Source organism: Canis aureus, chromosome 30, assembly GCF_053574225.1.
Source record: "Canis aureus isolate CA01 chromosome 30, VMU_Caureus_v.1.0, whole genome shotgun sequence".
NCBI classification, from domain to species: domain Eukaryota; kingdom Metazoa; phylum Chordata; class Mammalia; order Carnivora; family Canidae; genus Canis; species Canis aureus.
In genome coordinates, this window is record NC_135640.1 from 38,351,562 (window position 1) to 38,376,200 (window position 24,639).

The following is a 24,639-nucleotide window of genomic DNA, read 5'->3' on the forward strand; positions in this document are numbered from 1 at the left end:
ATTCCAGTATGACCTAATTGTAACTAATTACATCTGTAACTATCCTATTTCCAAATAAGGTTGCTTTCTGACATTCTGGGTGGACATGGATTTGGGGGGGGAACATTATTCAACCCAGCACAGGGCTGTATAGATATACATAGGTGTTTTAGCATTCTTCAGAGGCTTAGCTCAGTCCTTATATGTGCACACTGAAAATTTTAAGTGGTTCAAAAATTGTCTCCAGTAAAAATTACTCTCCCTCCCATGTAAGACTCCTGTGACTAGTTCCTTTCCCTGAGGGGACTAGCTTCATTGGAACTGTGTGATCGGGGAAATCCTGCTGACCCCATGCTTAAGAGAGCTCTCTGCTTGGTCCAATGCCCTGCTGTCTTGAAATCCACCATAGTTTTTGAAAAAGGGACCCCATGTTTCATTTTTGCATGGGGACCTCACAAATTATGTAGTCAGTCCTGCTTTGACTAATGTTGGCAATTTCTTGTTTGACCTTCAGAAATTTTCTGTGTATCCATAATATAGTATACATTATATAAATATATAGTATATCACCTGAAAATGTGAGTGTGCTATGCACATTTGATTTTTGTTAGCTAATAACCACATCTCAGAGATCATTGTATAACTGCACATGTTCCTTATTTTAATAGCTGCAAAATGCTGCGTCATATGTGACATATTTATCAACACAGTCCTCTAGTGGGGAACATTCGGGAAACAGCATACAAACAATGCTGTAAGAAATCTCTTTATACACACAGATCCTTGCATTCAGAATGAATATATGTATGTAGGATAAATTCCTGGAAGATGTGCTGAGTTGAAGCATGTATGCACTTTTCATTTCAGAAGATATTGGCACATGGCCTTGTATTGCACTTGTGCCAACTTTTCTTTCCACCAACCTAATCTGTGAGTGGCTAGTTGAACTCCCTGTGACTTTGACAACATTCTTTATACAAACCTTTGGATCTTTGCCAATTTATTGGATGAAAAATATATTCTCACTGCTTTGACTTGGATTTCTATCTATGTGAAAGAGGCTGAACATTTTTTCCTATTTTTTGAAGGTTTTATTTATTTATTAATGAGAGAGAGAGAAAGAGAGAGAGAGAGAGAGAGAGAGAGACAGAGACACAGGCAGAGGGAGAAGCAGGCTCCATGCAGGGAGCCCCACTTGGGACTTGATCCCGGGTCTCCAGGATCAGGCCCTGGGCTGAAGGTCGTGCTAAACTGCTGAACCCCCCAGGCTGCCCTTTTCCCATGTTTATAAGCTATCTTTTTTCCCCCATGACTTGCTATTTTTCTTTTGGGTTACAGATAATATTTATTGGTTTGTAAAAACCTTCATTTGTGAAGGAAAGTAGCCCTTTTATTACCATAGATGTTGCAATTTTTTCCCCATATTTTTTATCTTTTGACTTTTTAAAGTGATATATTTTGGAATGCAGAACTTAAACATTTTTTATGAAGACAAATTCATCCATCTTTTTTCTTTATGGTTCCTGATCCTGAGTCTTGTTTATAAAAGCTTTCTGCACTCTAAAATTATCAAAAGAATAATTTCATTTTTTCTTCTAGTACTTTTCCAGTGAAAGTAGTATTTTAAATCTTTTATTTATTTTAACCATCCTATTATTTTTTGTTTTATTTTTTAAAGATTTTATTTATGTATTCATGAGAGACACAGAGAGAGACAGAGGGAGAAGCAGGGTCCATGCAGGGAGCCCAGTGTGGGAATCGATCCCGGGACTCCAGGATCACACCCTGGGCTGAAGGCAGGCACTCAACCACTGAGCCAACTAGGGATTCCTTAACCATCCTTTTAAATTAAGGTTAGTTATAGTAGAGAAAATATTGAACTATGTAGCTTTCAATCTATGTTAACTCTTAGGGTAAAAGTTCTGCAATTGATTTTTGCTATGAAAAGAAAACCTTGAGGGCATTTCTTATCCTATTTTGATCTATGATTTTTTTCATTTAGTTGTGAAAGAAAACGAAGTTTCCTCTTTCCTAGGGAAAAAACTTCTACTTTTAAAAAAGATTATATTGTAATATTTGAATATGTATTTGTAATACTTCAGTACATATTATATTATAATAGGATATTTGAATATTATTTTGTAATATTTTATATAATATTTTATACATATGTATATGTGTATAATATTTTATGTTATATAATATGGATTTAATGAAAGGAACCTGAAAATTATTATTATTATTTAAAAATTTTTTTAATTTATTGAGAGAGAGAGTGCATGCATGTACCACCAGGGGGAGGGGCAGAGGGAGAGAAGAGAGAGAGAGATTCAAACAGACTCCCTGCTGAGCTCAGAGCCTGATACAGTGTTTGATCCCAGGACCCTGAGATCATGACCTAAGCCAAAATCAAGATGCTTAATTGAGTGAGCTACCCAGGTGCCCTGAGCCTATAAATCATTTTATGTTTAACTGTTAATATTAATTCTTTTCAATTCTGCCTTCAGAGAGGTATTAGTAGTTTATCTTATGAGCAACTTGGCTAAATTTGCTTTTCTGCAGTCTGTGGACACTCTTAGCAAAAGGGGATTAATGAGACAGAGGGCTTTGTTCCAAGAAAGTAGTTAAAAATAGTCATTTGTATTGTAGCTTCAGATTTTAAACGGAGACTCAAAGGTTCCCAAGGCTATGTCAGGCTTAAAATGGTATAAATCTGGATGGCCAGTCCAGTGTGTCTTTCCACGAGATTGAAATGTTTACTGTAAGAATAATTATTATTTATATTGAATCACTAGTCTCATCTTCAATGGTCACCCATATGCCACACCTGATGATGGTGGTAGGTAGAGGGAACCTCAAGGACAAGCAGTGGACTTTTTGCACTAGGGCAGTAAGAGGACTGGATGTCAAGGATAGTTCTGAGTACCATCGTCTCTGCCAGTGTGAACTCCTGCTGTTCTGTGCAAAACAGATGAAGATATTATCCCAGGGTGTGGCAGACAACTGTTAGCTAGAGAAAAGAGACACCCGATGGGAAGCCAGGCGCAGTGGAGGCCAGGTTACCCGCCTGGCAGAGGAATGCTAACTGGAAGTAGCAGACATGTCTGTCAATTCCAAGTTGGACTCTGTGCATTTTAGCCCAGGTAAGGGCTGGGTGTTTGCCTGGGCCTGAACACAACCAAAGGGGACCTTGGCCATTGAGCACAGGAAAGTGCAAAGGAGGGTTGCAAAGGAGGCAGGATGCAAGCCCAGTTGGGGGGGGGGGGGAGCAGGGCACTCTCGGCGCACACAGAGGTTACTGGACAAGCTATTTCACATCATTAAAAACTTAGTATGAAATGTGTCATGTGATAAAAATACAGAGCTTAAAGAGCAATAACAACATGTACAACTGTGTGTGTGCCAAACATTAAAAGAGCCTTCATACTTTAATCACCACTTCCCTATTTACACGTGTTTTGATTTTTTAGTACTTTTGTTTGTTGGCCGTCATTGCACCACATAAATTAGACACTTCTAATTATTGTTTTTATAGTCAATACTTGTTTCAGTTTAGATTTGTGCACATATTTATTAATATATTTGCTCATTATTTCTTCTTGCATTGTAGATAATACATCTGGAATCACTTTCCTTTGGTCTAATATAGCCTATAAAAGTTTCTTTGAGTGTTTATTGGTGATAAATTCTCCAAATTTTTGTTCAAAAATATTTTTTCCAGAAAAATGTCTATTCTATCCTCATGTCCAAAAATAGTTTCACTGAAAAAATAGTTTCACTGAGTCTAAAATTCTGGATTGATAATTGTTTTTTCTAAAGACATTGAAATTATTATTTCACTTTCTTCCAACTTCTTTGTTGCTGTTAAGAAGCCAGTCAGTCTAATTGTCATTCTTTTCCTGGGGAAGCTTTTTCTTTCCTCCTTCTGCCTGCCCCCTTTACTCCCTCCCTCACTGCTGTCCTTTTATAAAATTCCTCACCATGAGTTCTAGGCTTTATCCACTCCAGCCTTTACTCTCCATGGGATCAAAGTGGGCATAAAAGATTTACTGGTTTTGTCAGGAACTCAGCCTTGGTATATGCTTATTCTTAGAGTGCCTGGTCTCACCTGGCAATAATCTTTCCTTTTGTATCAGCTCAGCAATGTATCTAGACTTTTCTTATTCTGGCTTCTTAAAAAAAATTTTTTTTTGAGATAGTGTTTCAGGGCATCTAATCTGCTACACTAACATGACTGGAAGTTGAAAAAACATTTCATACTCATTATTTTCTGTATCTATTTGTTAGTGTCAAGTAAAAAATAATGACAAATTGTTGCTGAGTCAAATTAGAGAAATTAAAGAAGCCATTTGGGCCTAAAAAAAGAAAGAAAGAAAAAAAAAGATGTTATTTGGATCTAAGTTGAAGCAAAAGACAATTCACTCAATAAGAAAACCTTTCTTGATTTGAAAGCTTCTAAATCTGGCCAACCAGAGAAGTTACAGATGTTTATAGAATTTTTTAAAAATAGAATAAGTTCACCTTATATTTTGCCTACTCTCTACTAATGTGTTCTATCATGTAATCTTTTAAAAAATAATTATTTATTTGTTTTAGAGAGAGAAAGTATATGAGCAGGGTGGTGGGGAGGGCACAGGGAGAGAGAATCTCAAGCAGACTCCTCACAAGGTATGGGGCCTGATGTGGAGCTCAATCCTACGACCCTGAGATCATGACCTGATCTGAAATCCAGAGTTGGATGCTCAATTGACTGAGCCACCCAGGCGCCCCTCTATCATGTAATTGTTAACAACATCTAGCAAGTGCATGCCCCAGGAATCAATACCAAAGGATTACTTGCTCTTGATGCTCTATTTTCTTCAACTAAGATTTGGGGAAGCTTACAAAAAATGCATTCAACATAAAAGAATACAATTAACCACTGAGCAAGTCTGAGCAACGGGAGGAAAATAAAGGTTTGGATAAGATCAACACACAAGAATACATGACATTTTTTCCCCCAATGTCAGTGGCTTGTATTTGGTTTTTAAACTTCTTAACACACATAAGAGTAGAGGGCAGTTTCATGGCTAAGTTTGAGTGCTGTCTGTCAAGCTGGGCCAGACACACCACCCTCGGTGTGTGAAGAAACTGATCGCTCCTTGATGACCAAGATTGGCATTCATGAAGTAGTCTGGTGAATATTTCCTATGTTTTAATTATATGAAATGAAACTTTTCTGAGCTATTGACAACCACACTACTGAGGTGTGGATTTAGGGATGGACCCCTGGGTGGGCTCGTGGCAGGGTGGATACAGCTTTACTGAGCTCCAGATTTTAATCAGCTACCATGTTTCACCTTACTTGGTAGTTTTTCCCACTCTGCCAAAACAAGTGCCACTGTAAACCCTCCATAATCCTGTGGCTGCTAGTGTCAGAAGGTCTGATGATAGGTCTTGTCCTATAGAAGCTATTACATAACATTAGACAAATCCTGTGTTGTTTTAGTCACAGCTGATCAGGGTCCAAATCATAGGGCCAAATTATAAGGAAACCAGATAAAGATATGAAACTTTTGGAGAATCTTTTCACTCTGTATATCTGAGTCTTGTCTGCAGTTCCTGAGCATGAACAGGTGTGTGTGTGTGTGTGTGTGTGTGTGTGTGTGTGTATGTGAGTTCTCATTGCTCTGTATTCCACAGTGAAATGATTAAAAACAAATGTAAAGTTCATGGTTAGAGATTTCTTAACTTTTGGGGTTAGTCATCTTTGACAAAACAAACTGGGATAACCTTTTGTGTTAGCTTCTAACTTAATGACTAATAAAAAAGACCAACTTAGGTAAATATTCTGGCTCACAGATGTGCAATGTGGTTTAAACATTCTTTCCCTTTTCCTCAAGGATTTTGACTCTTTCTTCTCTGCAAAAGAAGAGAATATTATTTATTCATTTCTTGGTTTGGCTCCTCCTCCAGGCTCAAAGGTAAGCTTGAATACCCCATTGGGGCCCCATAGAAGTCAGAGTAAATGAAGCTAGAAATCAGCATCCAAGACTGTTTAATAAGTGATGACCTTTAAATTAAGATGATTCTCATATATTCCTTATTCTGATGAAGTCTTATGCATAGAGATAATGCAAGGTTTTTACTAGAGCATGTTCTAAAACTATGCTTTTCATTTTTTTTGTTGTTTACACCTTGTTGTAATAAGTTTTGCTTACTTATAAATACCAAGACTAAGAAACATTGCATTCAATAATCTTAAAAAAAATAAATAAAAATGTAAAGATTTGATTTCCCAGGTTGCATTTCTGAAATTATTTTGTAATGATTTAACTTCTCATGTAGCTTATCTTGGTTAATTTTATAATAATATATTACCCTATATTAATTCTTTATGTTTAAAATGTGTTGACTTTGCTTTTTTTTTAGAGAGTGGTAAGGTAAGATCTAGACACAGAATAAGATAAATCTCAACAGATTTTTTTTTTCCTTCTGGTGTTGTTTCATCTTTGATTACGTATAATTATGTCATTTAAACACAGAATTATATTAATGAAGCCAATATCGTGAATTTGTCTAATGCAGACCATCTGGCTCAGTCCATGCACCAGCCACTGTATCCTTACTTCTCCCAAGAATCTCGCACATGACTCTCCAGAGATACAAGTACACATTTGTTTAACTCATTTATTTCTTAATTAATTTGTTTGTACTCAGCTTCATTTCAAAAGAGATTTGTGATGACTGAGTCCAAATTAATTCTCATTGTAGGAGAAACAACTCAAAATCCTACCTTATAGAGATGGGTTTGTCTCAGAGGCATGTGGCTGTGCTGTCTTTCATATGTCAGCATTCTTCAGGTAATGCCATTTGGGACCTCTTAGTGCTTAGGTTATCATATGTAGGTCTAGCGCCAATTCTTTCTCTGAATGTAACATGTAAATCTCACAGTTGGTTAGTGGTTTTATATGAGGAACAAAATATTCCCTTTTAGTGAAATAGCTTTCTGGCTTTGGTCATCTTAAATGCAACACATTTCACACCCTCTGTTAACAGTTTAAAAAAGGCTATTACATGCAATTCAATCTTTTTTATTTGGCATAGGAGTTTGGTATGGAAGTTTTATTTGGTATAGGAGTTTGTTAATTGGGTCATGTTAGTTTAGTTATTACATTTAAGACATGGTGCCTTGGTGTTAAGGTACATTTCTTGGTGGGGACACTCAGGTCACTTGTGTCTTGAAGATTGGAAGAAAAGGTGGAGGGAAGACTATTTCAGGCAAAGGAAAGAACAAGTGAAAATTCCCCGAGGCAGGATAGAGCATGGAAAGTTCTAAGAGCTGCCATGAGCCCACATTGCTGGAGTGAGGGGTGGAAGTACCACAGGAGATGGGAGCTACAGGTGGGCATCCCATGAGCCATTGTGGTGCTCTGGATTCTATCTTAGGTGTAGTGGAGACATTGTAAGGGGTTTAAGCAGAGAAGTAACCTTATTTCCTTCTTGAAAACTCATTTTGGTTACTATAGAATGAATGAACTGCACGTGTACAAACTATCATAGTAATACAGATGAGATGTCATGGCAGCTTGTACTAGGGTGGTGGGATAGAACTACACAGAAGTAGGTGATTTTAGGGCCTATTTTGGAGGAATAATTGATAAGACTTGCTGATAGATTGAATGTGGGGGTGGAGATGGAATGAATGATTGCTTCTAGTTGTTGGGTGTAGACATTCACTGGTGGAGGACCACATTTACAGGGGGATGTTTGAATGAGACATCTAAGTAAAGAAGTGAGGTAGTTGCAGATTGATCTATGTCTCATTGAGGTCTGTTTGAAGATGCACACATGGAATCTACTAGCGTGTGGATAGAGCTAAAATATTGATAGAGGGTTGACAATGAGGAGCCCAGGCTTGGAGGTGCTCCAAGCTTAAAGCTGGGTAGATAAGCAGAGGTCACTTGAAGAGGCTAAGATGGAGAGCCTTAGAAGCAGGAGACCAGGAGCATGTGGCATTAAGGCAGCCAACGAGGAATATTTTTCAAAGAAGAGGGTCCAATGCTTCTGAAAGATTGAATCAAGTGAGGACAAAAAGTGACTATTGGCCCAGACAACATGGAGGTCCTTGGTGGCTGTGACAAAAGTAGTTTCTGAGGAGAGGTGTAGACAGAAGCCAGGCTTCAGGGGTCAAAGGAGAACTATCTGGTGATGAGAAGGAGGGATTATACATGGTCAGTTATCTCTGGGGGCATTTCCCATGGACAAGAGAATATGACAGCATCTGATGATATTATTTCATTTTATTTTATTATTTTATTTTGGGGAGAGAGGCAGAGGGAGAGGGACAGAGAGAATCTTCAGCAGGCTCCACACCCACTGTGGAGCCCAAAGCAGGGCTCGATCTCATTACCTTGAAATCATGACCTAAGCTGAAATCCAGTTGGATGCCTAACCAACTGAGCCACCTAGGTGCCCCAACATCTGATTGCTCAATTAATTAATTAATTAATTAATTAATTAATTAAGAGGCATCACATTTCTTAATTAAATTAATTAATTTAAATTCAATTAGCCAACATGTAGTACATCATTAGTTTAGATGTAATATTGAATAATTCATCAGTTGTGTATAACACCCAGTGCTCATCGCATCACATGACCTCCTTAATGCCATCTGATCATTTTAAAGAGTGCCTGTTCATTCCTGCTGCTGGAACTATGAGTCATGAATCTAGGTGCTCTACTCTGCTTGTGCCAGGTGCCCTTGCTTTCTCACCCTGCCACCTTCTGGACAGATTCCTGTTACTTCTCAGTCCCTTCTTTCCAGACCTCAAACCAGTGGATGGTGGAAGGAGAGTCTAGATTTTACAGCTGAAGACCTAGTAGGGGTTTTTTGTTTTGTTTTGTTTCCTTATGTTTGTTGGTTTTTGTTTTTTTAACAAAGACTTCTATCCCAGGTCAACAGTAGTCTGGCAAAGCTTAGAAAGGAGAGTTTTCCTTTAACCTTTTATATGTCAATTCTTAGGCAGAGACACCTCTTCCCCAGGAGTCACAGTGAGGCACCCTCTCCTTAGTTGCAGCAGATCCTGGGCACTATGTTCCCTTCATGTCTTTACTTGTAATGGTGTGCTGTTTTTCACAATGCTCATGAGCATGTGATCCCTTTGCCTAATACTCCATTAAATGGATGTATCCTAATTGACTTTATTCCTTTATTTATTTTTATTTTTTCTTATTCCTTTATTTTTCATCTTTACTGATTGTATCATAAACTCATTTCTGCTGTGACAGCCTCACAGCAGTCATTTATTTTTCAGTCACTTATTTACTTTTTAAAGATTTAATGTATTTATTCATAAGAGATGCAGAGAGAGAGGCAGCGACATAGGCAGAGGGAGAAGCAGCCTCCCTGTGGGGAGCCGGATGCAGGACTCCATCCCCAGACCTGGGGGATCACACCCTGAGCCAAAGGCAGACACTCAACTGTTGAGCTGCCCAGGCATCCCCTCACAACAGTCATTTAAATAGTTCATGGAATATTCTATCAAGTTGGTGTGCCATAATTTTTTTTATTGTGCTTATATTTTTGAATATTTGTTGCTCAAATTATTCTACAGTAATTCTTGATATGAAACATGTCGTCTTTCTTTTGGACTATTTCCTAAGGATACATTTCTGGTAGTGCTTTTAGTGAGACAAGGGTGCATGAATGTCTTTATGGGCTTGAAATGTGCCTCCAAATCTCTCTCTGGTGGGCTAGGAATATTTATCCTGCACACCCTGGCATACCAGCTTCACACAAAGACCAGTGAGCATGTTTAATCTCCTTGCTCTTAGGACCCTCAGATTCTATTTTAAATTTTAGTTTCTTTAAAAAATTTTTAAAAAATATTTAATTAATTAATTTATTTGAGAGCAAGAGAAAGGAAGAGAGAGAACAAGCAGGGGGAGGAGCAAAGGGAGAGGGAGAAGCAGGCTCTCTGCTGAGCAGGGAGCCCAATGTGGGGCTTGATCCCAGGTCCCTGGGATCATGACCCGATTGGAAGGCAGATGCTTAGCTGACTGAGTCGCCCAGGTACACTAGAATTTAGTTTCTTTTTTTCTTTTTTCTGTCTTTTAGTTAGGATTTTTTAAAAATAATAAATTTATTTTTTATTGGTGTTCAATTTACCAACATACAGAATAACACCCAGTGCTCATCCCGTCAAGTGCCCCCCTCAGTGCCCGTCACCCTTTCACCCCACCCCCCGCCCTCCTACCCTTCCATCACCCCTAGTTCGTTTCCCAGAGTTAGGAGTCTTTATGTTCTGTCTCCCTTTCTGATACTTCCCACACATTTCCTCTCCCTTCCCTTATATTCCCTTTCACTATTATTTATATTCCCCAAATGAATGAGAACATACACTGTTTGTCCTTCTCCGATTGACTTACTTCAGTCAGCATAATACCCTCCAGTTCCATCCATGTTGAAGCAAATGGTGGGTATTTGTAGTTTCTAATGGCTGAGGAATATTCCATTGTATACATAAACCACATCTTCTTTATCCATCATCTTTCGATGGACACCGAGGCTCCTTAGAATTTAGTTTCTGATTTTATTGTGCTATGAAGAGGAAATGTGGTGTTGATGAATTTCTATCTTCTTTTTTTTAAGATTTTATTTTTATTTATTCATGACAGAGAGAGAGAGAGAGAGAGAGAGAGAGATTGAGAAAGAGAGAGAGAGAGAGAGGGAGAAGCAGGCTCCATGCAGGGAGCCTGACGTGGGACTCAATCCCGGGTCTCCAGGATCACACCCTGGGCTGAAGGCGGCGCTAAACCGCTGGGCCACCAGGGCTGCCCTGAATTTCTATCTTAAGTGCATCTTTGTGACTCCATGTGTATTTTCATTTCTTAATGAAAAGATTATTTCTTGAGTATTAAAAATTAACTTTGATCAAATTGTATATGATCTCATAAAGGTCTGATGGTGCCACAAGGATTATCACAACACTCAGAAGGCCCCACCTCAAACCTACATCCTTCACCTTTCCTTTCTGGTTTGCTCAGGCACAGAATTCTGACAAATGGGAGGAGTCCATCTGGGAAGTGTGAAGGCGCTGCTCCGTGTTCTGTCTAGATTTGCAGAGTTGCTCTTGCAGAGCCTGATGCCAGCCTGTCTCTTGATCTTTTATTTGTGTGTGCTTCTGTTTTTCTCATTTCTGGGAGACTTAAGGATCGTTTTTTTCTGTTTTGAAGATAAGGTGCCGGGTAGAGGTCCTTTCCTTGTTATTTGTGCTATGTGCTTGCTGGGCCCTTGGAATCCGCAAAATCATGCCCTTTGGTTCTGGAAGGGGTGGGGGTGGGGTATTACCTCTGTGGTGGTTCATTTCCTGTTAGTTCACATGTTCTTTTCTTCTTTCTTTTTAGAATTCCTCTTATTTGAATATTAAACCCTCTGGACTAATTCTACAATTTTCTAATCTCTTCACTTTCATATTCAAAAACATGGATGTTTTTGTCTTTTTCTCCTTTCTGGGAGGTTTCTTCCACTTTCTACTCCACTTTCTGTTTTTCCCCCTATCATATTTTACTTCTTTCAAGGTTTTTTTGTTTTCTTTCCTTGTTTTGGGCTACTCCCTTATTAAATAGCTTCTTGTTCTTGTTATACAAGTAATTTTTCTTAACTCTGAGTTTATTAAATAAGGCTTTTCCTTGTATACAGTTTCTTCAACTCTGCATTCTGTTTCTCTGTGTCCCCTTTCTCTGTTTCCTTTTTAATTTTATGTAAGATATTTATCTCAGATGTCTGGGGATCTTTGTTTTTAAGAACAAGGTGCTAAAAAGTTGAATCCATGGTCACAACTTTCTGTGTGGTAGACTTTACCATGGGACAACTTAAAGATGACTTGTTGGTTTTTTTTTTAAAAAGATTTTTCTTTATTTATTTGAGAGAGAGAGAGTGCACACAAGTGAGGGGAATCTGCAGAGGGAGAAGCAGATTCCCCACTGAGCAGGGAGCCCGACATGGGGCTTGATCCCAGGACCCTGAGATCATGACCTGAGCTGAAGGCAGATACACGCTCAACTGATTGAGTCACCCAGGCACCCTGACTTGTTGGCTTTCTGTTAGGGATCTTGGACTGTGAGCTTTTGCTGTTGGTTTAGCTGAGCTTCTCTGAGAAGGAACCTTCCATTTTCTGAGGTGGTAGTGGGGGTAGTTGAAGTGATGGTGGTGGTGGTGATGGTGGAGGTGATAGTGAAGGTGGTGCTGGTGGTGGATATGGTGGTAATGGTGTTGTTGATGGTCGAGGTGATGGACGTAGTGGATGTGGTGGTAGTGATGGTGAAGTATATAGTGGAGGTGATAATGTTGGTAGTGGAGGCAATGCTGATGGTGGGGGTGATAGTGAAGGCAGTGATGGTGGTGATACTGGTGGATATGGTTCTAATGGTGTTGGTGATGGTGAAGGAAATAGTGGAGGTGGTGATTGTGGTGGTAGAGGTGATGGTGGTGGTAGAGGTGATTGTGAAAGTGGTGAGGGTGATGATGGTGGTGGAGGTGATGGAGGTAGTGGTTGTGGTGGTGGTGATGGGGGAGATATGGTGATGGTAATGGTGGAGGTGATGGTGATAATGATGGTGGTGATGGTGGAGGCAATAGAGGAGCTCAAGACAGTGGTGGTAAGTGGGAAGTAAATCTTGTTGCCAGTGTTCTGGGAGCAAGTTGGAAAGGGTGATAGGAAATTGTTCCTTTTCAAGATGTGGACTTCTCAGATAGATCCCTTGTCCTGGCTCTGGTTCTCCACCTCAGCTGGCCTCGTGACTAAGAGGCCAGGGTCCCACTGGTTCAACTTCGCAGAGACTAAAACTGCTTATTTAGGAATGGGCAGTCACCTGCCATCCAGGGATGAAGAGGAAATCTAAATCTCCTTATTCCCCACATTCCTTTTTGTAAGATATTAGGTCTTAGATTTTTTTCTAATTATTTTCTAATTATTTTTCAAATTATTATTCAACTCTTTCCTTTTCTGCCTTCAAAATTTATGGGCATTCTTTTTAGGCAGTAACCTCTCACCTGTTCTTTTTGTCCCTTACTGTAAGTTTATCCTTTAAAAGAAAATGTCTTTATTACCATGTCCGTGGGGTCCTGGGAAGAAGCCAAGGCAAATATCTGCATTCAATTTCTCATGAATAACTAGAAACTGCCTGTCATTTTCAATGACCCCAATCTTTTTAAAAAGTATCATTCTGTATTCTATTAAGTTCTTGCCCTATGTCAGTTAATTCTATGTAATTTATTTCTCAGTTATGTGATGAAATTAAGTGTTTAATTTTTGGTTGTCTTTTTAAAAACACTATACTGAGATGTAATTCACATAGCATAAAGTTCACTCACTGAAAGTGTGCAGTTAATGGCTTTTTAGTATATTCACAGAGATGTGCAACCATCATCACAATCTACTTTGAAACATTTTCATCAGTCACCCCTCAAAGAACCCAGCACTCCTTAGCTGTTCACCCCTACCCTCTGTTCTCATTCTCCCAGCCCTAAGGAATTACTAATATAATTTCTTCTATATAGACTTTCCTCTTCTTGGCATTTTTTTTCCTGGCATTTTGTATAAATGGAATCACACGACACTTTCCTCTTTCTGCCTGGCTTCTTTAACTTCGCATGTTGTCAAGGTTTGTTCATTCATTTTCTAGTATGTATCAGGACTTCTTCCTTTTTATGCAGAATAATATTCTATTGTATGGGTAGACCACATTTTATTTATCCACCTGCCGGTTGATGAATACTTGAATTGTTTTCACTTTTTGGCAATTATGAGTAATGCTGTTATGACCATTTGTGTATTTTTTTCAATTTTATTTAAATAGTACTATTTTGTATGATAGGCTGCTGTGCAGTAGAGTCACTTGTATAGTTTTAAAGATTCAGATGGGGATGCCTGGGTGGCTCAGTGGTTGAGCGTCTGCCTTTGGCCCAGGGCATGATCCTGGAGTCCCCGGATCAGGTCTCACATCGGGCTCCCTGCAGGGAGCCTGCTTCTCCCTCTGCCTGTGCCTCTGCCTCTCTCTCTGTGTCTCTCATGAATAAATAAATTTAAAAAATCTAAAAAAAAAAAAAAAAACATTCAGATGCCTGAGTTCTACTTCAGACCCACTGGTCTTGAATTACTGGGGAGAGGACCAAAGATCTGCATTTTAAAAAAGTTCTTTGGTTGATTCTGATGTACGCTTCTGTTTAGCAACCACTAATCCATGGACTCATTTAAATATTTATGGATGTGCCTCTCTAAAATGAATGTGATACCATATTTGCTTTAGTTAAAACCCCAAACATTACAGAGAAATCATGAGGTCGCTCTGCTTCCTTCCCTCCCTGGGAGCCATCAACATCATGAATTAAAAACAAAATCTATATAAAAAGCTATATATATAAACTATTTATTTATCTACACAAGCAATACATATATTGTTTGGTGCTTTTAATGGCTGATTGGTATTACATTGTTTAAAATGTTCTATAATTAGTTCTTTAAAAAACAGCATTATGCTTTGAGATATATCCATACTAGTATATGTAAATCTATTTCAGCCTCTGCTATGTTTTATCTTGTCCCATTAAAAAATATCTAATTTCAGGGGTGCCTGGGTGACTCAGTTGGTTAACTGTTTGCTTTCATGCCTGGGTGACTCAGTTGGTTAAGCATTTGCCTTCGGCTCAGGTCAAGATCCTAGGGTTCTGGGATCAAGCCCTGCATTGGGCTTCCTGCTCAGTGGAGAGTCTGCTTCTTCCTCTCTCTCTGCCCCTTCCCCCACTTGGGCTTGCTCTCTCTCTCAAATAAATAAATAACATTTTTAATAAAAAATCTAATTTCAGTTTTTAAATCCTGCCCTGACCTGTGCTTAAGTACTGTCATATTGTATGCAATTCTCTTTAGCTAAGTGGAAGAAAGGAATGGCCATGGAATTATAAAATGAAGCCTGGAGAAAGCTAAGAGACCATCCAGTCCAGATTCTTCTCTTCCCAGAGGAGGGGGCTTGAAAGCCCACAGCGTTTACATGATTTGCACAGATACCCACTAGTTAGCAGCACAGACTGTGCTAGAACCTCTGGTGTTGTCAGCATTGCTTGGATTTATAAGTGTTTATGCATGTGTACACAGGGGAAGTCCTTCAAGTATCCTTTGGGAAGACAGACACTTGATGATTTATGGAAATGATATAATTTGTCAGTGTCATTTTGTAGTAAACAACACTGTGGACAAGTATCAGCAAGGAAATTAAGCTCTCTCTAAAAATAGACATCTTGACAATTACATAGAAAATATATGCTTATAAAATGATACTAAATATCATACACAGCATTTTTGCTTTTGGAATATTGTTCTTGTCTAAGGCAGGCTGTATGGGGCCAAGCATGAGGCCAGTTTTGCCCAAGAGGGTTTTGCCAATAAGCCTTGGCTCCATAGAGGCAATTTTAGTTCTTTAAAACCATCTGATCATGTTTGATTAAATGAGCATCATTCTCAAAAGCACACTCCAGGCAAGACTTTGGTTGCATACCCAGTTTCCAGTTATGCCCTGGCAACAAGAAATGCACACTCTTATTGAACCTAGCCATAGCTATATTGCCATGAAACACAGAAAAACTTTAGAATTTTTGAGTTCTGAAGGGGTCAGAGAGAATATCACTTACAAATGTCTCATTTCAGCATACAAAAATAGAGCCTACTACATTGTTTTGACTTATAAAAAGCTTAAGAGGAAAGACAGAGGCTTCCTTCTATATCCAGAAAATAGGACATTAAAATAACATCAACAGTATTCCATACAAAAATTAACCTCATCTTCACTGATTCATTCAGTTCTATGTAATTGATTCTCTTTCCACTGGATCTGGGGTTGGTGGTCACACAAACCCATCTGCTTCTCAGCCAGAGTTCTGGAAATCCTGACTCAGTCCACTAGTATGGCCTGAATGATCTTTAAGTGTTGCCATCAGAAGCCTATACCCCAAAGTGCCTGGCATATAATCCTTTTCTAGGGGCCTCTGGGTCATTTTATGTGGAAGGTGAGGCAGTCTGGCTTGTAGTAGACTGCAAAAACTTTTAGGGAAGCATCAGAGTAAAACAAGCTAAGAAAAATATCAGTGAATGACAAAAGACTTAAAATAACTGTGGTTGGGCAGCCCGTGTGGGTCAGCAGTTTAACGCCGCCTTCAGCCCAGGGTGTGATCATGGAGACCCAGGATGGAGTCCCACGTCGGGCTCCCTGCATGGAGCCTGCTTCTCCCTCTGCCTGTGTCTCTCTTTCTCTCTCTCTGTGTCTCTCATGAATAAATAAATAAAATCTTAAAAAAAATAACTGTGGTTAATGTTTGATAATTTTCAAAGGTGAAATGCTTTATGGGGATTAAAACAAGAATAATGCACCTGATACGAAAATTTGGTTGTTTCTGCAACATTCAAAATAAAATAATAAAGTCAGTTCAAAAAGTTTTAGACAAAATATCTATGAACATAATCACAAAGCCTGTTTTCAAAGATAGCAAACATTATATCTTATTTGTAAAAATGGATGGATAGAATAAAACTCTTGATATGATTATATACAACATACTATACTGTGAATATACCAAGCATATGTCCCATGAAAGATACCATGATGCCAAGCACATTCTTACCATAGATGATAGGAATATATCAAGAATATCAAGTAAGGAGAGTCAGTAGGTGTGGAGTAGATCCTAAACAACTGTATATTAATAAAACTATATGAGTAGATGATAAGAATCATCTAAGTGAAACAGTAGTTTTTACTTCTAGAACATGCTAGATTGAAATGAAAGAAGTAAATATATGATCAACTTAACATTTAAAGCAAATTACTGAAGTGATGATTGATAACCTATACTGTGGTTGTCAAATGTCTGGCAAGGAATCACTAAGATCAAGGTCTTTTATTTTTTTGGAAGATTTTATTTATTCATTTGAAAGAGAGAGAGTGCATGTGAGTGGGGGAGGGGTAGAAAGAGACAGAAAGGGAGAGAGAATCTTCAGCAGATTCCCCACTGAGTACAGAGCCCTACTCCAGGCTCAATCCCATGACCCATGAGATAATGACCGGAGTAGAAACCAAGAGTTGGAGGCTTAACTAACTGAGCCACCCAGGTGCCCAGGATCAATGTCTTCTTTTTTCTTTTTTTTAAGATTTTATTTATTTATTCATGAGAGACACAGAGGGGAGGGTGTAGAGACATAGGCAGAGGGAGAAGCAGGCTTCCTGCAAGGAGCCCGATATAGGACTCAATCCCAGATCCCGGGATCACGTCCTGAGCCGAAGGCAGATGCTCAACCGCTGAGCCACTCAGGTGTCCCGAATCAATGCCTTCTATACATTATTTTAGTCAGGGGAATATTATTAAGATATCAGTGGCAAACACCCACTTATATATGTAATTAGATTTCCCCTGGCTGGTGGAGATGAGGATGGTCATGCCCATGTCAGAGCATTGTGTTCACAGAACACTATGGGGATGACTACTGGGTGTCAGAATCCTTACATCCCAGGGAGGAGGGATGTCCTCCTCACTATCCCAGGAAGTTTTGAGATTCCCAACAGCAATACCAACATTGCTCAAAAGAGGCTTCCCATCCCTCTGGGGGTGGTCATGCTGCATCCTCTGTTGGAAGGTGGATTTGCTCTTTGAACACATCCACAGATGATATATCTGCATCATGGAGTTTTTGGTCCTAAATGATACATGATGATAAGTTTTGATACTCATTTTCTGGTGTGATTAGTTAGTGCCTGTTGAAAGCAATTTTGAGTAATGGCAAAAATATCTAAGTAAGCTCAGCATTTCCCAGTAACCTGTGGGAGGAAGACCAACCGAGCGGCTGGATCAGGTGCCTTCCACTGAACGAGCATGAATGATGAAGCCAGAGGAGACCTGGAAAAACATTTAACAGGAGCCGTAAGAGGGCTGAGTCTGGAGCTCGAGCACCTGTTCTGGGATTTGCTAATTTGAAACTGCAACATGGACAACAGACAGTGGACACAGCTGAGGCCCGATCCTGCTTCCAGGAGCTCAACAGGGGCAAATACATCAAACATGAAATAAAACGTGATGAAGTAGAAACCATGCGTGGAAGCCAGGAGTTTGGAATTCAGACACAGGAGACCTGATCTATGAATAACAGGAGTTCCAGAAAGATCAAAAGGCCTGATGGAAGGAAGAGAATGAATAGTTAAAGAGACAGGGGAGGACCTTCCAGTTGAAGATGCTACTACCCCTTGTCTGATGACCATGCAGGAAAGCCCCAACGATGCTGTCTGAGGACCAAGAACTAGGGAAGAACACTTGGAAGATGGGAGGCAAAAGGGCTGATTTGAAGGGGGAAACTAAGGCCAGGCCCTGCCCAGGTGGGAGTGGTTCACAGGGCTCTCCCTATCCCTAGGAGGTGGATTTGAGACACAGGAGGGCCCAGGGTGGGAGCTGGGAGGTGATGTGGAGCAGCCTGGAAGGTGGAAGCCTCCATCCACCTGCATCCTGCCCTCAGCCCCTCAGTGGTCAGTGGTCAGCAGAAGTGCCTGTTCCTGGGTGGGGAGGGGTGTGAGCTGGGTGGGGAGGCAGGCAGGCCCCGGAGAGGGTCCTCCCTAGAGGGTTGGGAGAAGGCTACATCCTGGCAGTCAGCCTCAACCCGGGCTGCACTGCAGGAGCACCTGGGGAGCTGTTAATGCTATCGGATGCCAGGGCTGCCTCCAAGCTCAATGAATGATGAAAGCTCCCAGATGAATTAAATGTGCTGCTAATGTCAAGAGCCACTTCTGTGAAGGAAAACACTGTAATAATAGTGACATCAAGAATTTTAAACTATCTTGGAGTGCCTGGGTGGTTCAGTGGTTGAGTGTCTGCCTTTGGCTCAAGTCATGATCCCAGAATCCTGGGATCAAGTTCCAAATCAGGCTCCCTTCAGGGAGCCTGCTTCTCCCTCTGCCTCTCTCTCTCATAGACAAGCAAACAAACTTAAAAAAAAAAAAAAAGAATTTTAAACCATCTTGGAAAAATCCAGGGGTTGTGGGAGGGAGTATGTGAGAAAGGGAATATCCATTATGGATGGGGAATATGGAGAAAAGAAAATACAGGTGTTCTGAGGGTCTCGTTTTATTTTTATTATTTTTTTCAAGACTTTTATTTATTTATTCATTCATGAGAGACACAGGGAGGGAGACAGAGAGGCAGAGACACAGGCAGAGGGAGAAGCAGGCTCTGTGCAGGGAGCCCCACGTGGGACTTGATCCCAGGTCTCCAGGATCAGGCCCTGGGCTGAAGGTCGTGCTAAACCGCTGAGCCACCCAGGCTGCCCTGAGGGTCTCCTTTTAATTGGAGGAAGGCAGGTAAGCCATTTTCATGATCCTATGTATTATATAATTGGATATATTAATAAAGAGTTCAAAGTTTTAGGAGTAGGAAACTAAGCAGCACAACAAATAAAATTGAAATAAAAAATTCAAATAAAATTGAAATAAAAAAAACATTTCAGAATATTTAGATGAACAAGGTAGAGGACAGAGCTGAGGAAGACAGAATGGAGAGATGTGAGCCAGCAAAAGAAGGAGAGTAGTCACATGGGAGAAGCCAGATGAATAATGAATAATGGATTAATACAGCAAAAGGAATTGAAGTACATCAATTGTTCTACTAAATTTAAAAAGGCTGAAGTTCTTGGCCATCTCCCCCCCCCCCCCAAAAAAAAGAAGGAAAACAGAAGAAAAAAGACAATTTGAATTCTTGCATAGTCGTTCCACAGCTGATGAGAGGGGGCGTGCTCAGATCTCCAACTACAGTTGTGAATTGTCTGCTCCTCCCTCTAATCCTGCCGATCTACGCTTTGTCTAGTTTAAAACTCCATGGTTAGGCATGTTCGTACTGATGAGTGTTATGACTTCCTAATGGTTGACATTTTTATCCTTATCAGATGTCTTTTTTTTTTTTTTTTTAGAGAGAGCATGAGTGGGGGTGGGGGTGGGGCAGAGGGCAAGAGAGAATCTCAAGCAGGCTCCACGCTCAGCACAGAGCTTGACACGGGGCTTGAACTCACCACCCTGAGATCATGAGCTGAGCTGAAATTGACAGTTGGGCACCTCACCAGCTGAGCCACCCAGGCGCCCCATCAGTGTCACTGTTTTAGTCTCTGGTAATACTCTTTGTCTTTCTATCTTTTCATCATGATATTAACAAACCCACTCCGGACTTCTGCTTGCCATTTGCGTGATACATCTTTTACCGTCAGTTTATGTTCAACCTACCTGTGCTTTTGTTTCTATGGTGTGTCTTTGCAGACAACGTAGAATTGGCTCTTGTGCATTTTCATTCATTCTGACAGTGCCTGTGATCAATTGCATCATTTAGTCCATTACCTTCTTTTAAAAAAAATTCTATTTTTGTGAGAGTGGGCATGAGCATGAGCTGGGGGAGGGGCAGAGGGAGATTGCTGAGGGAGAAGCAGAGTCCCCACTGAGCAGGGAGCCCTGTTTGGGATTGGATCCCAGGATTCTGGGATCATGACCTGAGCCGAAGGCAGATGCTTAACCCACTAAGTCACCCACGTGTCCAATCTGTTAACTTTTAAGTAATCATTGAATTGGTTTTGTTTAGATTTATTATTATTATTTTATTATTTGTTTCTCTTTGTCCCCATCCTTTTATTCCTTTGTTCCATGCTATTTTGCTTTCTTTTAGGTTGAGTGTATTTTAGGATTTCCTTTCAATTTATCTATTGGATTTTGAGCCATATCTCTTTGAACTACTTTATAATGGTTGCTCTAGTGATTGTAATATATGTTCTTAGTATTTCACAGTTTAGAGTTAGCATTATAGTGAATATTTTTTTTAAAGTAATCTAAACGTGCCACATGGAGCTCAGATTCACAACCCTGAGATCAAGAGTCACATGCTCCACTGATTGAGCTTGCCTGGTGCCCTGAGTTAGAGGTTAGTATTGTAACGCTGTATAATATGCGGAAACATTGCAGTCAAATATCTGTGTTTACCAGACCCATCCTTTATGCTGTCTTATCATATGTATCACTCTTGTGTGTATATCAACTCTACTATATAACATCATAATTTTTGTATTGAACAATTCTATGTGTTTTAAAGAAAGTAAGAGGAAAAAGAATGTTTTCTGTTTACAAAGACATTTAAAAATTTTTCTTTTTGGAAATTTTTTTTTTAAAGATTTTATTTATTTATTCATGAGAGACAGAGAGAGAGAGAGAGAGAGAGAGAGAGAGGCAGAGACACAAGCAGAGGGAGAAGCAGGCTCCATGCAGGGAGCCCGATGTGGGACTCGATCCCAAGTCTCCAGGATCAGGCCCTGGGCTGAAGGCAGCGCTAAACCGCTGAGCCACCTGGGCTGCCCTAAAAATTTTTCTAATGCTTTTTATTCTTTCTGAAGCATCAAGTTTCCATCTAGCACCATCGCTCTTTGACCCAAAGACCTTACTTTAGCCTTGTGCATTGTTCTGTAGCACATGTTTGCTGGCAACAGGTTCTCCTACTGTTCTTTTATCTGAAGCGGTCTTGGCTTTCCTTCTTGAAGAATGTTTTCTTTCTTTTTTTTTTTTTGTAAATTTATTTTTTATTGGTGTTCAATTTGCCAACATATAGAATAGCACCCAGTGCTCATCCCATCAAGTGCCCCCCTCAGTGCCCGTCACCCAGTCACCCCCACCCCCCGCCCACCTCTCCTTCCCCCACCCCTAGTTCGTTTCCCAGAGTTAGGAGTCTCTCATGTTCTGTTTCCCTTTCTGATATTTCCCACTCATTTTTTCATTGAGCATAGAATTCTTAGTTGATGATTTTTTTCTTTCAGTGTTTTAAATGTGGCTTTTTAAATTTTGTCTTGTGGTCTCTATACTTCTGATAAAACATGAGGATTTTTTGGAATCCTCGTTCCCTGTATGCAATGTCAGTTTTCTCTGGCCACTTTCAAGACATTCTCTTTTGCTTTGGTATTTAGCCATTTGATTATGATGTGCTTAAGTATAATTTTCTTTGCATTTATCTTTATTGTGGTTTGCTGAGATTCTGTAATCTGTAAAATTGTCTCTTTTACCGAATTTAGGAAAATTTTTGCTATTAATTTTCAAATATAATTTCTGCTCCATTTGCTCTTGTTTCTCCTTCTGAAACTCCCATTATCTATATGTGAAAACTTTTGTTATTATTTCATACTTCCCTGATGCTTTTTTCATTTTTAGAAAATCTTGTTTCTATCTGATCTTCAAATTAGATGATTTTATTTATTTATTTATTTATTTATTTATTTATTTATTTATTTATTTATTTATGAGAGAGGGAGAGCGAGCAGGGAGGGGCAGAGGGAGAGGGAAAGAGAGCATCTTAAGCAGGCTCCATGCTCAGGATGGAACCCAACACAGGGCTTGATCTCATGACTCTGAGATCATGAGCTAAGCTGAAACCAAGCGTCAGACACTCAACCAAATGAGTCATCCTGGCGCCCCTAGATGATTTCTATTGATCTTTCTTTATGTTCTTGTATTTTTTCCCTGTAATTTTCATTCTGCATTCTGCATCCAGTCTAGTGAGGTTTTTTTTTTTTTTTTTTTTTTTTTTTTACTTTAGATGTTATCTTTTTTCAGTTCTGGAATGTTCCATTTGTTCAATTTTTACAGTTTTTATTTCTTTTTTTAAAGATTTTATGTATTCATGAGAGACACAGAGAGAGGGAGAGAGGCAGAGACACAGGCAGAGGGAGAAGCAGGCTCCCCGCTGAGGGACCCTGGGATTAGGACCTGAGCCAAAGGCAGATGCTCAACCGCTGAGCCACCCAGGTGCCCCTATAGTTTTTATTTCTCTGCTGGTGAACAATTTCCCATTGTTTCATCATTGCAAGCATATTTTTCTTTACTTCTTTGAGCACGGGTAGGATATAATTGCTTTGAAATCCTTCTCTGTTAATTCTAACATCTGGGTCCTTTCAGAGGTTGTTTCCATTTATTGTTTTTTTCTCTTGAGAGTGGGTCATATTTTCTTGTTCTTTATATCTCAAGTATTTTGGGTTGTCAGATATAGCAAATATTGTGTTGTGCAGACTATATTTTGTTGCATTCCTCTGAAAAATATTGACTATTTTTTGTTTCAGTAGACACTTACTTTATGAGAATCAAACTGCAAACTCTATGTATCTGGTAGCAGCCCAAGTCTCTGCTGAGTTATTTGTGCTTTAGTTCTGTATTCTGATTCTTCAGACAAAAACCCCTGAGTTTTCTGTTGTGGTTTTATCTCCCCCTATTCTCAGACTTAAGCCCTGAAAACAGTAACTCACTCAGTACCATTCTCATCTTTCTTTCTTTTTTTTTTTTTAACCATCTTAACCATTTCTTAGTGTATAGTTCAGTGATGTTAAGTATATTCATATTGCTGTGTAAAAGATCTCTAGAAATTTTTCACTCTGCAAAAGTAAAACTCTATACTCATGCAACTCCCCATTTTCTCCTCTCCCCAGTCCCGGTAACCAACATTTTACTTTCTGTTTCTATAAATTTTACTATTTTAGATATCTCATATAAGTAGAATCAAACATTTTTTTTGTGAGTGACTTATTTAATTTAGCATAATGCAATCAAGATTCATCTGTGTTGTGGCATGAGACAGGATAACTTCTCTTTTTAAGGCTGAATAATATTCCATTGTAGGTATATATAACATTTCATTCATTCATTCATTCATTGATGGACATTTGGATTGTTTCTATCTCTTGGCTACTGTGAATAATGCTGCTATGAATATGGATGTGCAAATTATTTATATCTTTTAAATGTCAGGTCCTTCTTGAATCTTCTTACTTTGGCTACTTTTTCTCTTATTTTTTCTTTTCTTTTGTTTGCTCATTTGTTTGTTTTTTAAAGTAAGTTCCATACCCAATGTGAGGCTTAAACTCATGACCCTAGATCAAGAATTTCATACTCTACCAACAGCCAGCCAGGTGGCCCTCTTTGTTTCTTTTTTTAGATTCAGAATTCATAGTCATTATCTGTTGGAAGGTTGGGTTCCAAAGGAGATTACTTGGCTATAATGGAATTAGAGTTGACAGTGAAGTTGGATTTTAACAAAGATTGAGCCACATGTTATTTATGAGAGCATAATAAAACATTCATTTAAAGAAAAATTGAAATAAAGGAATGAGTATACAGCAGGCATATACAAATAACAAGAAAGCTGGAGTGGCATTAATAATATCAAATAAAGAGGAATTCAAGGCCAAAAACATTAACTAGGTGAAAAAGGTATTATATAGTGAAAAATGATAAAAATCTATGAAGAAAATATAGTAGTCATGAATTATTATGGATCATGCTACATAACAGTCAAATATATAAATTAAAAACTGAGAAATACAATGTTTCTTTCAATAGATACATAGTAGTTATCAGGTAGTACTTTAAGCATACACACAAAAATAATTAGAAAATTTAATATATATAGGATGTACATATGCCTACACACATGAATAACTATATAGATAGATATTAATAAAATGTATTCTTCCCTTGTACTTATTAAAATAATTTCCACAGCTATCATATACTTGGTCACAAAGAAAACCTTCATAAATTTCAAAAGGAGATAATTTTATAGACTACATTCATATCCCA

General features: G+C 39.1%; 1 protein-coding gene across 1 annotated transcript in view; it reads left to right on the forward strand.

Moving 5' to 3' along the window:
* Positions 1-24,639, forward strand: part of SH3BGR (SH3 domain binding glutamate rich protein) — a 55,749-nt gene that overhangs the window by 9,478 nt on the left and 21,632 nt on the right. Inside the window, exon 3 of the mRNA XM_077879241.1 lies at positions 5,862-5,942. Within this exon, the coding sequence (XP_077735367.1) occupies positions 5,862-5,942 (81 nt within the window). The remainder of the gene's footprint in view (positions 1-5,861; positions 5,943-24,639) is intronic.